Source organism: Hyalella azteca, unplaced genomic scaffold, assembly GCF_000764305.2.
Source record: "Hyalella azteca isolate HAZT.00-mixed unplaced genomic scaffold, Hazt_2.0.2 contig16582, whole genome shotgun sequence".
NCBI lineage: Eukaryota > Metazoa > Arthropoda > Malacostraca > Amphipoda > Hyalellidae > Hyalella > Hyalella azteca.
This window is the reverse complement of record NW_025946398.1, coordinates 116,579-132,291: the sequence shown is the minus strand read 5'-3', so window position 1 is coordinate 132,291 and position 15,713 is coordinate 116,579. Positions and strand designations below refer to the sequence as shown.

The 15,713-nt window shown below is 37.1% G+C and overlaps 1 protein-coding gene across 1 annotated transcript; it reads right to left on the bottom strand.

Annotated features, from left to right (window-relative positions):
- Positions 1 to 10,613: 10,613 nt before the first annotated feature.
- LOC125179319 lies at positions 10,614 to 12,511 on the bottom strand. The gene is made up of 2 exons (XM_047884948.1): positions 12,452 to 12,511; positions 10,614 to 12,035 (listed from the first exon to the last, which is right to left on the bottom strand). Exons 1-2 carry the CDS (start codon positions 12,509 to 12,511, stop codon positions 10,620 to 10,622), a joined length of 1,476 nt encoding a protein of 491 aa, XP_047740904.1. The 3' UTR covers positions 10,614 to 10,619.
- Between the last annotated feature and the right edge of the window lie 3,202 nt (positions 12,512 to 15,713).

Genomic DNA, 15,713 nt, shown 5'->3' with positions numbered 1-15,713 from the left:
ATTTCCTATAGAAAGTATTGAATCAGCTTGCATTATTAAAGCTGAACCACAAATAGTTTAGTGACACAAGGATTACATCACGTGCATTGAAGATATACCAGGCGGGGTGGCTGATTGGATGAAGTTTAAATCACCAAGTTTGACGCGATGAGTTTCGTGTTCAAGTCCAGCTAGCCTTAATAAATTATGTGGTGTCTAAAATTGGTTACAGGACACTTCTTGCTTTAAGACAGCCGTCACCATTACTGCTATTACTACTAATAATATTAATATTTTCATTATAAATACTATTGCTTTAAGTAATTCATAAGAATACTTACGAGTATATAGCAAGACAGAAGTTTCACACAGTTGTATATTAGCATTTTCCAATTTCATTCACCACTTCACTATTTCAATACAACATTACATGTATGTTTAGCTGATCATTTAATGGCTTTATTCATCTCTACATAGTACAATTTAATTCAAACAAAAGCCGTCAGCAGCCATCCAGGAATTCCGGCTTAAGGATAATCTTCAGGGCGGCTGTTCATTACCCGCGATACACGAGCCCGACTGCCCTGCTGGCCCAGGTCAGGCAGTCCTCGAGCTCAACTGTAACCTCCTCCAGCTTAATGAAGTGTCATTGAAATTTCAGGCGCGATTCAGTTAATCTCATCGACCGTTCGGCTGCTGCATCTATATGCGTGATGTGGACTGAGTGTATGTTGGCTTAAATAAATCTTGTATTATATGTATTGCTCATTTACAGTACTTTGTGGTTCAATGAGGAATGACATATTACGTTTAGAAACTGATTAGTTAGTTAATCGTTTCCCTGCTTGAATTTTTAACTCATTTCTGGAATGAACGCTAATAATTCAATTGTGAAACCGATGAATCCTGCTTCATGGTGGAGTAGCAAAAACCTTGTTAACACTAATTGTATTCAACTAAACCCATGCAATTCTCATTTAAACCCAGTTTTTTACTTCGCATAATTCGTGACCCATTTCAGTGAGAGGTCTTTGGTCGCAGTACCCACATCAATGGAGCTTGCTTCTATAACGAGAAAATTATTAGCCTATGCAATATTATTTCAGTACGAAGAGTGTGGCCGCCGGACTCACCTGCCCAGACCGGACTCTGACAGTTTCGCACTTTGATCTTTGGCGTGTTAAAACCCGTGGACTTTTCGTTGAATGAATTGCAATGGGCGCTACATGCTGATGGAAAGACCTCTGATGTTTCCTCTGACAAATATTTGACTACCGATAATTTACTTCTACTTCTTATTCATTATTTTATTTTTCTTTACTTGTTTACTTATGTTACCGTTTGAATTAAGTTCTTGGCCAATTTTTCCAGGCTTATTTTATCTTTTGGAGTGTAGATTTTATGTCGTGGAGTGCAGAATTTCCTATTAATTTATTAACTTTGCAGTCAAAACGCCTAGTTGGGCCTCTGATGCTACACTCAAACCAATCACTTATAAATCAATTTAATTGAATGGACATATTTAAATTCATGCTCAAGGCCATCTCTCATTCTTCGAAAATTTCAATGCTTAATAAACATGATTTTCAATGTGCCAGTGTTACGGAGAATGAACTCGGAAACGATTGTACGAACTTTTTTCGAGTGATATTTACCATGAAATTGCATTTCATACCCTTAAAAGTGTATAATTTCATCTCTATTCCTATTTATGTGCCATAGAACTAATTATGTTAATTATTCGCTGCGAGTTAGGCGTAGTTTATGTAGTTACTAAATTTAGTCTCATGTCACAAATTCAATGTTTTCTTACTGAAGAAAATTTTTCCTTTCACCTCGAGACTTGTTCACACTAATTAAGGTAAGAATCCTTAAAGTTTATTTCCAGCAAGGGATAAAAGCGCAATTCAAGAGACGGGAAAAACGTAAGTCTGACGCTGCGTTCCGCGATAGACGTGTAGGCTGGATGCGAAAACTGTTGAAAGAGCGCTAATTTACACAAAAAATAATACCAGCAATAAGAATCCAGTCCAAAATTTTGTAAGGTTTGAAAGAATTTAATTCGATCCTCAGTTCAAATTTAATCAGTACTATATCAAAATTTGACGACTAGCATTAATAATAATGATAAATCTCGGATAAATTCCATTATATTTCAAAGAAGATTTCAGTAGACCAATCGTTGGCTGTAGAGTGTAACGCCAGATAGTTGACCTTGTATTATTTATGAATTATTTATTCATGTATTTATATTTAAAGTTAGCGAGTTTTTAAGACTGACTAATTTCTTAAACCTCGCTTCATCGTCTCTGTATTTTTTCTATAAAAAACACGAAAAATGAAGTTAATGCCTTATAATGCAGTTAAAAGTGTATTTTATTATCATTGAAAAATACCATTATAAATCGGTTAAATGCCTAATTCTGAAGCGACTGGAATATACGTCGAATATTACCAGGTTTTGTACAGGTGTAAAATTAACAAATTTCTAGAGTTTGGTAGACACCCAACTTCATTTGCGGTAGTTTTTGTTTATAGTGCATGTCATTAAAAACACATCTCAGTTTTTCCTCAAAACTTCTAATGAAATAGAGTTAGAACTTTTTTTAACCAAAATTTAAGCCTTTTACTGATAAATGCGCACAATAATACAGGCTTGTACTGTTAGCTGTTTTTAAATAGAACAACAATTAATTGAAAGTTTAAAAATCAAGTTTTATGAAAAAATTATTAAGTTACAAAACAATATGAAAAAAATCTACGACTGCATTATATGCTTCAAAATAATACTTTCATAGATAACTTGATTATATTTTAAAATGATCTGACTGCATTAAGTATGCTAGAGGAATATTACGATCTTAATCCGTTTCTTAAGCAACGTATCAACAGGTTACAAAACAAAAGTCTGTGGGCTAAGCTCACTTTATTTCATTGTACCTCTCATAGATTTTAGGTTTTCAGAAACGGCTTCAGTAACTCGTTTTGCAGTCTTAATAGTTTGGTTACTATATGAAATAAGGAACCTGAAATGTGATACTCTTGTCTCAAAAACTATAGTGAATATTAATTTCTTTAAAATTGTTGTTTTTCGGAATAATATATTTTTCTAGACAGTAGGGGAAACTACAGAATCCAAATTAGATTTACACCAAAGCTGAACATGAAAATACCTACAGTTTAGTTAGGGCTTACATTAAATTAAATGGTAGCGAAAAACTACTATGAAAATTATTTTTTCTGCTATAATGCGACAAAAATCGTGAACATAGGCCATACACAAATATAGACGAAATTGAAAAAAATATCAAAATCAACTTTGGAAAAAATAGATTCCTGGTGGTCACTTTCCCAATTTCATAACATTTTGATCTTGAAAAAACTACAGCGGGGATTGAAAAACTGATCAGTAGAAGGAAGATTTATTAAGAGTCGAAAATTGTGACGAACGCCGCAGCAGAGACTTCCTTCTTGGATCCAGCTGCCGATGGGGTCTCCTGCCATTGATGGGGAGTAGAGGGTTGGTGCTCCCATCGGTACCCTGTCGTATGAAGAGACAACAGGACCTAAAGAAACGACGAAATTGAGCAGGGAGACATTTTAATGTTTCTGTAATTAGTAACGAATGGCCATTGTTCAAGTAAAGTTAAAGATTACAATATTTAACAGACAAACAAATGCCGTCATCATACCCAAGAAATCAGCCTCACGAGCTCCAAATTAGAATCTACAAATTTTAATAAAATAAAGGTACTGTTATCATACTTATAATTTAGACAACTCAAAAAGACTGACTAATTGACAAAGCAAAATTAACAGCGTTTGGAAAGGCAAGGACACTATACCCTTGTCGCCATGCCACCCACCATGGCTGTCGTCTGTAGTCCTCGCATGGCCCCGTTGGAGTGGCAAGACCAGCGGTCCAGATCTCCTGCAGCAGGTTGGAGGAGGACAGGATGGGAGACTTAGTAGAGAGGAGGCATCTCCACGCCGTACGAAGTGCAGTCAAAGGCCACCACGGTCGGACACGTAACAACCCGCGAGACTTGTGGCGAAAACGTTGCGTCGACTGACACAGGTGGGGGAACCAGAAGACTACCCAACTTTCCAAGACGGGAGGACGATGAAAGTTACTGTTGTGTTAAGGTGTGATCTGGAATGCTTGATTTCTTCAGATTAAAGAACGGTCTGAGAATTAATGTGGCTGGAAGTGACAACGCGATGGAAGTGACAAAACGAAAGATGCAGTGTACTGGATATGAATTTTGAAGAATTTTACTTGCATTAGAGTTGTATTTCTATGAATTAAATTGGAGCAGTGAGAGAGATTTTCACGACTTAAGCAAATACTGAAATGAAACAGGACTTAAATTTAAATCCTTAACACTTGATATTTCTTCCTGATGAGATTAAGGAAGGGCCGATACAAATAGCTAGCAAGCTATTATGGTTGGTTGCAGGTAACTTAGTAGCATGCGATTAAAATATAGCTGGGAGTTTTTTTAATAATTCCTGGGGAGTGTTGGGAAGTTTCTCTACGCAGGAGGAAATCCTCTTCTAAAAATTTCTTACTTAGACCGCTATCAAGGATTAAGACAAATTTAAAATTTAAGCAGATTTATTTTATTTTTCTCAAAGAAGCCAGTCCCAAATTAGCGTCCTTGCTTCCAGTATATAAGAAAGAAAGGTCCAGGCGAGCAGTAGGTAGGCCGACGTACGAAGTTCCTCAAGTTGGAACACTGGGTATAGAAATGAACAAAATTAACACCACCCCGGAACCACAACTTCAATTTAAGTAATCTTAGTATCGCACAATTCATAGGTAACTGGAGGTAACTCGCACCTTATTTAAAAAAATAAGTGCGCAAGTAGAGCTGGGCTTTCAGAGTGGAATTTAGATGCCTTACAGCAATTGTGCAATAGTTCCAAATTAATAAACGTCACCATTGGAAGAAGCATTGAACTCTTTGGCCATTTAAGTTCAGTTAAGAGTTAAGTTTTTAAGGTTATAAATTTAAAGCGCGCATCCAATTTATCAAGGATACTTTCAAAATTTAAGACTTGCATACAATAGAGCGCAAGTACCGTATTTGGTTATTTAAGAGGTCGGTCAATAGGGTTTAGCTGGCTGGCCAAAGTTATCAAACATAGAAGTGAAAAAAGCGTGCACCCCAAATCAAAGATCAATTAAGCAAGGGTTGTGCACAACAAAAAAAAACAAGTTTAACAGCAAATAAATCGGGAAACTATGGCGACACAGTTAAGGTAGGTACGGAACTTAAGTGACCGCGCTATATGAGCTCTCGTTAATTCTCTTATGCGAGCTACGGCTCAGTTTATATAAACAAGAAAGTGCTGGTTCTTCATCTTTTGTTGAGAAGAATTCAGGTTGGGAAATTTTCCCAACAAGAGGAAGCGAGAAAGTATAAAGTAAGCTGACTGTCGGATATTGGAAATTACGAGAAATGTTTGCCGACTGTTGCGGTAGCAGCTGAACGGCTGCTGTGCTCTGATGATTTGCAGCGAGCAGAATAGCGCTTGTTCGCGCCAGCTGAGGCATGCATAGAAATCGAAAATTGTGGACTGCAATATGAATGGAGGAAAGAATTTCGGAGAGTTTTTTTTCCGTCATTGGATCCGAATTTCAAAAATAGATTCTGTTTAGATTGCTGTTCTGTTTAGATTCTGTTTAGATGTGCACTGTTTTAGGACAATAAAGATAATTGCACAAGCCCATCTATGTCAGGCGTTAACTAGTGCGTTATTCAAATCAGGTTTCTATTTAGAAATGAAAAATATAAAAATAGGTGAAAGTAGGAATTTGAGATGAGCCATATTTGATCAAATTTAACCCATCACCTTAATTTATTGTTGGGCGGCGTGCGGTTATCAAGCCGAGATCTCAAATCAACGTCACTCCATATACCGTTCTAGAGAACTAATGTTATACCAATAACGTGTTGTTTCGTTATAGTACTTTGCTTTCGTGTCAATTTATATGCCGTTAATCCATCCATTTATACCATTTTATTTGAACAGTATTTATTCAACCACCGTTCACTAGAATGTCACTCACTTGCACAATGTAAAAAACTGCAATTTTACCGCTCAACACGGAATGAGATGGCCGGTTGTACACAACATTAATGGTGAAAGTTGTGATGGATGACCTATACACTACATCTGCAGGTTCCCATTGGGTTTAAATCCGTTTTTAATACGATAAAATATTAAAATTTAAAGTCAAATGATGAATTGATTCCATCAAATTCACTTTATTGCATGTGCAGGAAAACGTCTGCTGAAGTTAGCAGACGTATTTTACACAGTAGCATTTTTTGTGTTTGTTTTTCTACTGCTCTAACAAATTGCAGGAATTAATTGGGTTATTGACACTGATTCTCAAGTTGCATGACTTGCATGAATGCGTAGACAACTCCGAAAAACGTCATGTATAAATATTTTTGTAATTTTTATATTTTTCCATGTAAGCAATAAATCTGCCTCTTTGTTTCAGTTTACAAATTTAAAATAAAATTTTGAAAAACCTCGATTACTTCAAAATTAAATGTCAACTTCCGGCAAGACATCGCATCTACAAACGACTCGCTTGCACGTCTCCCTGGTTGATCTCACATGCGATGATGTGATACTTTTTGCCGTTGCGGACGATGATGGCTCGTCCTGCTGTGTCTTTGTTGGCGCAGCGAATTATTCGGTCGCAAATAGAGCGCTGGTCGATGTTCCATCTTCTGAATTGCGCCTTGCGCCGAATGTCAGCGTGTGGTAGATTTGCATTCGTCCGGCGGGATATTTTGAACAAATTGTGACTTGGAAGACTTCAGTGGAAGGTTACTTGTAACTGGTCGCTGTGATGTGCCGCATGATAATGCTAATGGCTTCAATTCATTGTTAAATTATGATGCTAGTCGTCAATCTGCGTCTATTCCACATGCTTAGACTGGACATTGCGTTTTATGGAAAATTTAGGCAGTGAATGTCGATGCCCATGTCATTTTAATTAATGTACACTGGAAGGGCTGAGGGCAAGGGTAAAGCTGGAAGTAGGTGTTGGGTTAGGAGTGAGTGAAGAGGTGGGGGAGGGCGTATGGGAAGAGGCGAGGGAGAGTTCAGGTGTTAGGGCTTAATCGTTTCTGTATTAGGTAATTAATCAATAACTGCCACAAATGAACAAGGTTTTCTACCAAAATAATCTTTTTAATAATGTAGTTTCATAACTGCGCTGTAACTGTATGAATAAATTACTAGCATGTTCAGTCGTTACAGTCGTTTCTGAACTTGGTAATTATAACCGATAACCGATAAATGAAATTGGATTGCGGATAAACTATCGTTCGCGATAATTTTTTTACATATGTATACTGTCATTGTAAAAAAGTACATTTGTGGCATCATGCATTTGCGTACATTGTATATTTTGGTATTTTAGATATTTTAGATAACTGCTATTTATTTCAAAGTGCAGCACAGATTTATCGCACTTAGAGACATTGGCTGATGCTAGGGATACGATAATAATTTAGGAAATTACTAAATTTTTATTTTGAAGTTAGTCAGATGACTCAAATAATTGGACGTTGGCAATTAATGTGATTGCCTTCGTTTACGAACCTCAGATCGTGTCTCAATCCCAGTCTCGCATACACGCGCTGTTCCAAGGTTAAGTCTCCACCCTAGTCAGGAATTTATACTAAAATTTTTCTAGTTTAACTAGAGAGTGTAAATAATGTAGGTAATCGCTAGTAGAGCATTAAATGCACATTCTAATGCGAGTGTGAATAATAAAATATTGAAATGTATCCACACTGACCGGTCATGGTTACTACGGGCGAGTCGCTGGATAACGTAGGGATTAAAAATTTAATGTTGGTTGAAAACGGGTTATGTTAGCGTTTCTGTGTAGAAAATTACTTCAAGAGCGTCATGAATGGCACAATTGGAGTTGGTTCCTGAAAAATCAATGTATGTATCTGAAAAATCAGTATTTGCGGTATTAGACGAAATTTGTGTTGTCATGAAAAGGGAAACTGAGTAAAGAATAAGGCTCATCTTGATGTATTTAAATTTGTTGGGATTGACCCATGCAAAATTTTTAATTTTTATTATTATTAACGGGAAATCGATTATCAGGCATGACGACAGATCAAAAATGAATTTATGTATATCGCGGTAAAATAATGACTAAAATAATTCAAATTTATAAGATTTGATTGGCAACAGCTCAAAGTTTGTAGCTGCAATAGTTGCTGCTCACACACGTTCACTTTACTTACCAACGTAATCAATTGAATGCAGTGATGTTTCCTGAGTGCAGGAGATTCAAATTCATGTAGACGAATGGAGTATAATCAGTATTATTTCCATGTATTTTAAACCAATTCACTTAATTTCTGAATAATCTTGAATGGTCGGCCATTAATACCCCAGCCAACAAGATACACTGCTATTCATTCTTTCCTAGCAAAATACTCTCGAACATTCATGAACGTATCTTTATTTCTTACTCTGCGGCAGATTGAGATTTTATTAAAATTTTTGAAGAAACGATTGGAGCATTAATCAATCCTGCTATAACATGCTTATCGGATTAAGTAAAAAACACGTGGGTGTAACTGAAGGTCTTGAATCAATTAAAAATTTAAGCCATGAACGCATGCATTTGTATCGCATTCTGGACGCATCCGTAAGATAGTTAAACACAGGTATTAAATTCCGTAGACTTTATTTCAGGGTTTCTGAGATCGCTTTGTAACTTTTGCATGTAGCTTCAAAAACGGCTATGACCGGAACAACATAAAAATTAAATTAGCTAAGTTTTAAATTTTAACGCTCACTATAAAATTTCAAGGAGCACAAAAACACAGTAGGAAATAGAGATTTAATCCTAACATTTTCAGAGTTTGTGCTTTGAGCTAAGTTTGACCTAAGAAATTTCAACGATTACAATTGTAACGCAGAAAGAAATTTTTATGTTCCTGTTAAAAACTGCAGAACAATAATGACACGAATTATGCTGGAATCGTTGGAATTATTTTCAGCTCATTTAACGAAGAGAAAAAGCTAAAATTACTGCTATTGTACGAGAATTTATAGGAACCCTAAATGAATACATTAAGTCACTACTTCTGGCATGAATAGATACAAATTAAGATATAAGTGATATTTATAGAGGTATCAACTATTTCCTGATACCTGCAGGACTCCAACAGGAAGCTGATCACGCTTCTATTACTTTAATCTTTTATTAACTTGAAAAAACTAATCTCTAGCTCCTAGTGTCCGCTGCATAGAGCGCTGAATCTAGTGCAATCCAACGGATGCAGTTCATTTCAATCCAATTCGGGAATACTTTTAGGCCGATTACGTTATTTTGGTTCATCAAATTTGATGGCTTAAAAGTCGGCAGATAAGAAAGTAATTCTAAGAGTTATTTAAAAACATCTTTGAAACATCTTAAGGGAGTTCACAGATGGTCTAAATTTAAAGAGTCGTATCTTTACCACTGAGGGAATACGACATTTACAAAATGCAGTTCATGACACTGACACGGTTATACATCCACAAAGTTTGTTACATCCTTTGGTTTGTTATATAATGTTCTATAAATGTATTTGCATTGTACTCATAGTTTCCATCGTATACATTAGATCCAAAATTCTTAAGAAAACATTTGTCTTGTGTGTGAGATGAGATATTTTAATGATTCGGTTGAAATTTGAGCTTATCTGAAAAACGCTTCATTGAAACTTTAAGACATGAAATTGAAGCAAAAGCAGAGTGGGGGTAGAATTTTTTTGTTGGTTCAAAAATTCTAATACAATTTTTGCAAGTTTGAGTGAATTGACTTTGAGCATGGGTTTTAATTTTCAAAATTGACGATGTTATAAAAAGAATTAAGAACTAATCCTTTACCTTTTGATCTTTTGAGAATAAACACAAGTTATTTGTTATCGGTGAGCAATAATTTAGTAATTACACTAATGCTATGATTGTTATAACATTGATTAGATAGTCTCTCGCAAAACCCTCATTAAAAATTTATTCAGCATCGTTAATCAATGAATGTCGCTTTGCGCCTTCTCTTGTGCAATCGATTTATAACCTTGAGCTCAGTTCACTTAGGCATTATAAATTATATAACAGAAATAGAAGTTTGTTCGAAATTATATTGATGGAAATTTATCACTCATCCAAATGTAGAATATTCATCACGAAGGACAGTGCAATGCGTCATCGTTTTGAACGCGGCTTCATTCAGCTTTTCGGGTGGTCGTAAAAATTATCAGAATTAAAAGTCCCGGTGGTCGTGAAAATTATCCTCACTTCAAGGAGATTTTCTCTTCTAAATTAGTTTAATATATGTCGATTACATCGTGTAGTATGCAATAGAAGCAATTTAAATTTCTAATTCTTAGTACCAATTTTTGTTGTCGAGTCCCAAATTTGATTGCAGCATGGGAGAAGTTACACCAAAATGAAACTAGATGAGAATTTAATGTCAAAGGCAAAGTTTCTTGATCGTTATAATTCTGATTTTGAATTTTTTTACTGTTAAGCTAAAGTAATTAAGCTTAAAGCTTATCATTTGAGCTTAAAACTTTGGAACGATTGCATTTTTCTTAATGCAACTGCAGCGACACTCTTCCATCAGAGTTGAGTCTGGCAAGCAGCGGCTTGGAGTTGCACAATTGACGAGGAACGCCCGCTGAGCTCCTGCGCGTAAGCCTGCACTTGAACAAGTCTCGCAGGGACGCTCGAAATTTGCGGCTGAGGCAGGTGTACAAAATTGGATTGACGGCGGAATGAGCAAACATGATGAGGCAAGTGACCGGAGTAAAAAGCATCGAAAAATTCGAGGTGTGGTTGTAGCTAGGCAAAAAATACTGCATCATTTTGCGAGCATGGAAAGGCAAAGAAAAAATGGCAAAGCTCACGACAACGAGCACGAGCATATGTACTACTTTTCTGCGGGCTTTCAGCACGACTGGCGATGGTCTCATGACAACCGCCGTCCTCCTGAGCTGTTCCCGTTGCCTTGATGCATTACTTCCGTACGAATTGACTCTGTCCTGCATCTCATTATGCAAATGCTGTGCCCTAAACTCATTTTCGTCTAAATGGTCACAATGTCCTCGAACGCTGAGGCGATCACTTGGTATCATTTTTCTCATACGCTGATCGGTCTGAGCCGTGCGGGCACAGCGGCTTTCAAACGCACTTGGAATGCTCTGCTGTGACCGCGGCTTTAGAACTCCGGCTGCCAAAGGGGAGTCCAAAAATATTTCTTCTTGCAGTGAACAGTGAGAAATCTCATCATTAATCGGTATTTCAAGTTTGTGGAAATTATCTTCTATGTATGATGGAATTTGTGCTGTAGTATGGCAGTGAATGTGTTCACTTTTCCTGTGATGACTCATGTCAGTCTCGGTCACCGAACTATACGATGCGCTGTTTTCTTGGATTATGACTTTTTGGATACACGCATCTGCTGTGCACGGATTGTGTCTGTTCTGCACGTGAAAATTTTTTTCTTCGCAAAAGCTACACAATTTATTTTGGTGATGCTCTAATTGCTTTGATGTAGATTTCTTCCATCGCTTGGCGAGTTTGAAGCCTTGGAAGCGCTTTGATTTTGCAGGCGCGGTATTGTTGACTGCGTTCAGTAAAGCAGGGCTGAATGCTGGACAGTTTTCTACGTTGGAGTTGCCTTGAGAACCTCGCTTGCCGTTCGTGACCGAAATTGTTGAGAGGAATTCCTGCTTCGTGGAACAGAAGCACCCACGTCCCGTCTCGGAGGCCGATGGTCTCGGGCTCGTTCGAATGAACTTCCCAGTTTCAGAGTAGGAAACTTGGGCAAGAAGTTTAGAGGAAGCGCACAAAACATGAGCGATTCTCAGGTACAAAATTGTCAGCAAAAGGAGAGGCAACAAGAAGAGCAAAATCAGGCTGACCACGTCCCATATTTTCGTGTCGAAGAGATCACGGCGTAAAATACACATCGCTTCTTTCCCGCCTTCAACGGGGTACTCTGCCACCTGCAATCGAAGCAAACGTTTGGGTTGATCAGCGCTTTCCGAGATTGATATTTTGGTAAAATTATTTTGATCTTATTTTCTGAAGTCTTGAAGCCTTTGATTGAGTAAATTTCATCAAAGAATATTGCTGAATAAAAAAACAGAATGAAAATTGAAAGTTCTTTTTCAACATCAAGTAAATTAAATCAATTCTTTGCTATCGTGGCTTCAAACACTGAATAGGGAAACTTTAGATTCAAACCAACTAAAACGTAACTCTGCTCACAAGCACTAAGCAGCGAAGCCACTTCAGTATATCAAAGAATAATTGCAAGCTAGAAGTAATTGTTGAGGTTTATCATTATCCGACTTATACAAATTCCAGTCGTTGTTTTACATCACAGCTTTCACTGCCATAAAAGCTCTACGAAAATGACCTCGAAATAAAGAAGTCGAGGACAGGAGTAGAGGGCTGAGAAGGCCCACACGAGCACCATCGTCGTCTGCGAGTGAGAGAAAGTTTATTTTATTAATGTCGAACGGAGAAATTCTTCTATTTTTTCTTAAAACTGCTATTGATTGGTTTTTCTGCACAGTTATCGAAAATTTGAAATCATAATCAATTAATTGCGCATCGAGGGTTTTATTCAAAAAGTAATGTTGTCAGCATGAATGTGATATTCCCTATACAGGTTTCTAACCTTCAGCACTTTCCCACATATAACACGACTAGAGCAGCACAAGCACAGGTAAAGTTGTAGTGGAAAGCTCTACATGAACAATTGACTGCTAGCCCGCTTGTTTCGGTTCATGGTTTGCTATCCCGCCTCACTATTTTGTTTCAGACGACAGGTTTTTCCTCACATAAAACTCGAATTGTAGTTTGATGGTTTGGAAATAAATTTGATTTTTCCACAGCTGATGCCACTTCGTGGGATGCGACACGTCTGCGGCCCCAAATAACTTCACTGTTACCTTGTTTAAAATATTCAGCTCAAACCAGCATGAAATGTTTGACAGTACTTTTAACAGTCCAACGTCTGCTATCAATTGAATGTAGATGGCATAGAGGTATTTCTTTGCTCAAATCTCTGAAGCGAAAGTGTTAATTTTTTCTCATTATATCTACTCCCACACGGGGCATTATCAGAACACTGACGAAAAGCTATCTGTGTGTGAAATTTGGAAGTTATCATCTCTGAAACTGAATTATTATCTCTGAATTATTAATTGCAAAGTATTTCTCTAATAAACTTTAAAACTCGACTAAAAATATATTATCCCACGAGAATCACTATAATAATGAAATATCGCATGAATCTTTATGCAGACTAAGAGCATAAACGCCCAGGCGTACAAATGCGTGGGCGACGCTCTTCATCCCTTAAGCAAAACTGTGCGTCATTCTAATATCCAACACTATAACACTATAACATGTTTGATGTTCATGATGAATTAAACGCTGTGCCATTATATTTTCAAAGAAAATTGTATGAACAATATTTCGAATAGGTAATAACTTAACGAAACGAATAACGGATTTAAAGGTAACGTATTATCCTAGGCCTATATAAACGTTCTGTCTACTGTCTGACGTTGGATCCTGATGACACCTCCTATTACAGCATTAAGGGATGGAATCAGATGTGCATGAGAAGCCTCAACAGAGTCAGTATATTATATATACTTGAAAATCCATTCAAATTTTCAATCGGTATATTCAGATATTTTCATCCATGTTCATTCTAATGACGGAAATGAACGAAAGCTATCAAAATGTACTTACTATTTGCATAAATAAAAATGATAGTATATTTTTCAAGTTATTGAATTTTTTTTACAGTGGGATTTTTTGTCACCTGATTGTTAATTCGTCCTCTTGTTATGACAATCATGTTCATAATAGAATATATTATCTAATATTTTAGCAGTTTGCCTGATGCTAATTGTGAGTGACACTTCTATTACTGACTTCTGGTGACGAATGTTCCCACTGAGGGAAATGCTATATGTTTTTATGATGCATTGAAATTTGGAGAATGGTATGGATATGATGTTAATGCATCGCATATAACACTGAACAATTAGATAAAAATTATTTAGATATGATTTCATACATCAGGTGGCATAGGGTTAATAATTTGGGAGCCAAAAAAACTTAATTAAAGAAATATCAGTGTATACAGCACAGAACATTAAAATCCCGCTGAGAACCTGCGAATAAATTAAAAATTTACTGTTTAAAATTGAGTGAGAAAAAAAGTCTATCTTTTATTTCAACTTTCCTTTCCCTGTATAAAATGCCGCGCAATTGGTATACTCATTCCAATATTCCTAATTTGGACAATATCCCGACACGATGTTATCGTGGCTACGGGCTGGAATAAACCCCGTATTTATTTCTAAGGCCAGGCTTCCATCAAACAAGCGGACTCTAGAATATATTATTGCATCCACAATGGCAGCGTATCCAAGCCCGCCCTAATGGAAGCTTCAAATCATTACAGCACGTGTTCACCTGAACATCTCATACTCCCACATACTCCTACATTTTATTCGAGGTTCTCGTATTAGAATGGTATCTATGCTACCACACAATTACCCCAGAGGCAAGCATTTAGTCTCCCTTGCGCGCTGGGTATCCTGCCGGGCTGGGCTAACCAAGCTGTTCCTTTAACACACATGAATTTCCGATCAAGAACAGGGCAGGCTTTTTGTGTGCTCATTAATGAGCCAGAAGATAATTGAATTTAAATGTGATTCTCCATTGTTAGCGTATTTTCTCCTTTATTGATAAAAAGCGCTATTGTGCTCGTCATGTCCGTCCGTTTGTCTGTCCGTCCGTCCGTGACCACGTTTTCGTCGACGAGAAAATGCGCTCTCTGTTACTCACTGCAGTGAGTACTGAGTTATATTTTTTATGAATGGAGAATGAATATTTTCCACGAATATTTTCCGATGACCATAAAGCGAAAACTCGAACAAAAAAAAAAGTCTACTTTCTCGATAACTCTGTCGCCTTCACTGTTTGTCACACAAGGCCCTCCAGGGACACAGACCGGAGGACCTTGTGTGTCTGCTTGTGAAGACTATTTCCCGGTTTACAAACATAGCTAAACTTGTCGCTGCCATTTCCTTCAATGATGATTCATCCTCAGCCAATTGAAACTCATGCATACAGGGCAGAGATTAACGAAACTTCGCTAAGTTCACGTTACTTTTCGTACTTACGTTCAAAAAGTTACGTATGGCGTAAGTCAGTCAAAATTTGGCATTAACAAAACTGTCTTACGCATGACTCATCTGAAAAGGTATTATCGAAACCATCCAACTAACTGACCAATCAGAGGCTTTGGATTTGCTGTTCCTAGCTCCTGTCGACTCAGTGCGCAGAGCGCGTGGATGGAAGGAGGTTGTGTCGTGTCAGCGGCATCAGCGTAGACTGACTAGGGTGCATATGGAGAAATAAGTGTGACGTTATCCAAATAGCAATGCACTTGTTGTGATCATTCATCAAAATTTCTTGCAATCAGGGCAAAAAAATTGCACTATTCCCATTCAAAACTAGAAGACTTTTTAGAGAGACCTAGAATTTAGAAAATTTTATGAGTTGGAGTTGTGACTGTCAGAGAAAAAAAGAAATATGTGTACGGAGCTAAAAAAATGGTTGGCTTGTCAACCTCCACATAATTTTGAATC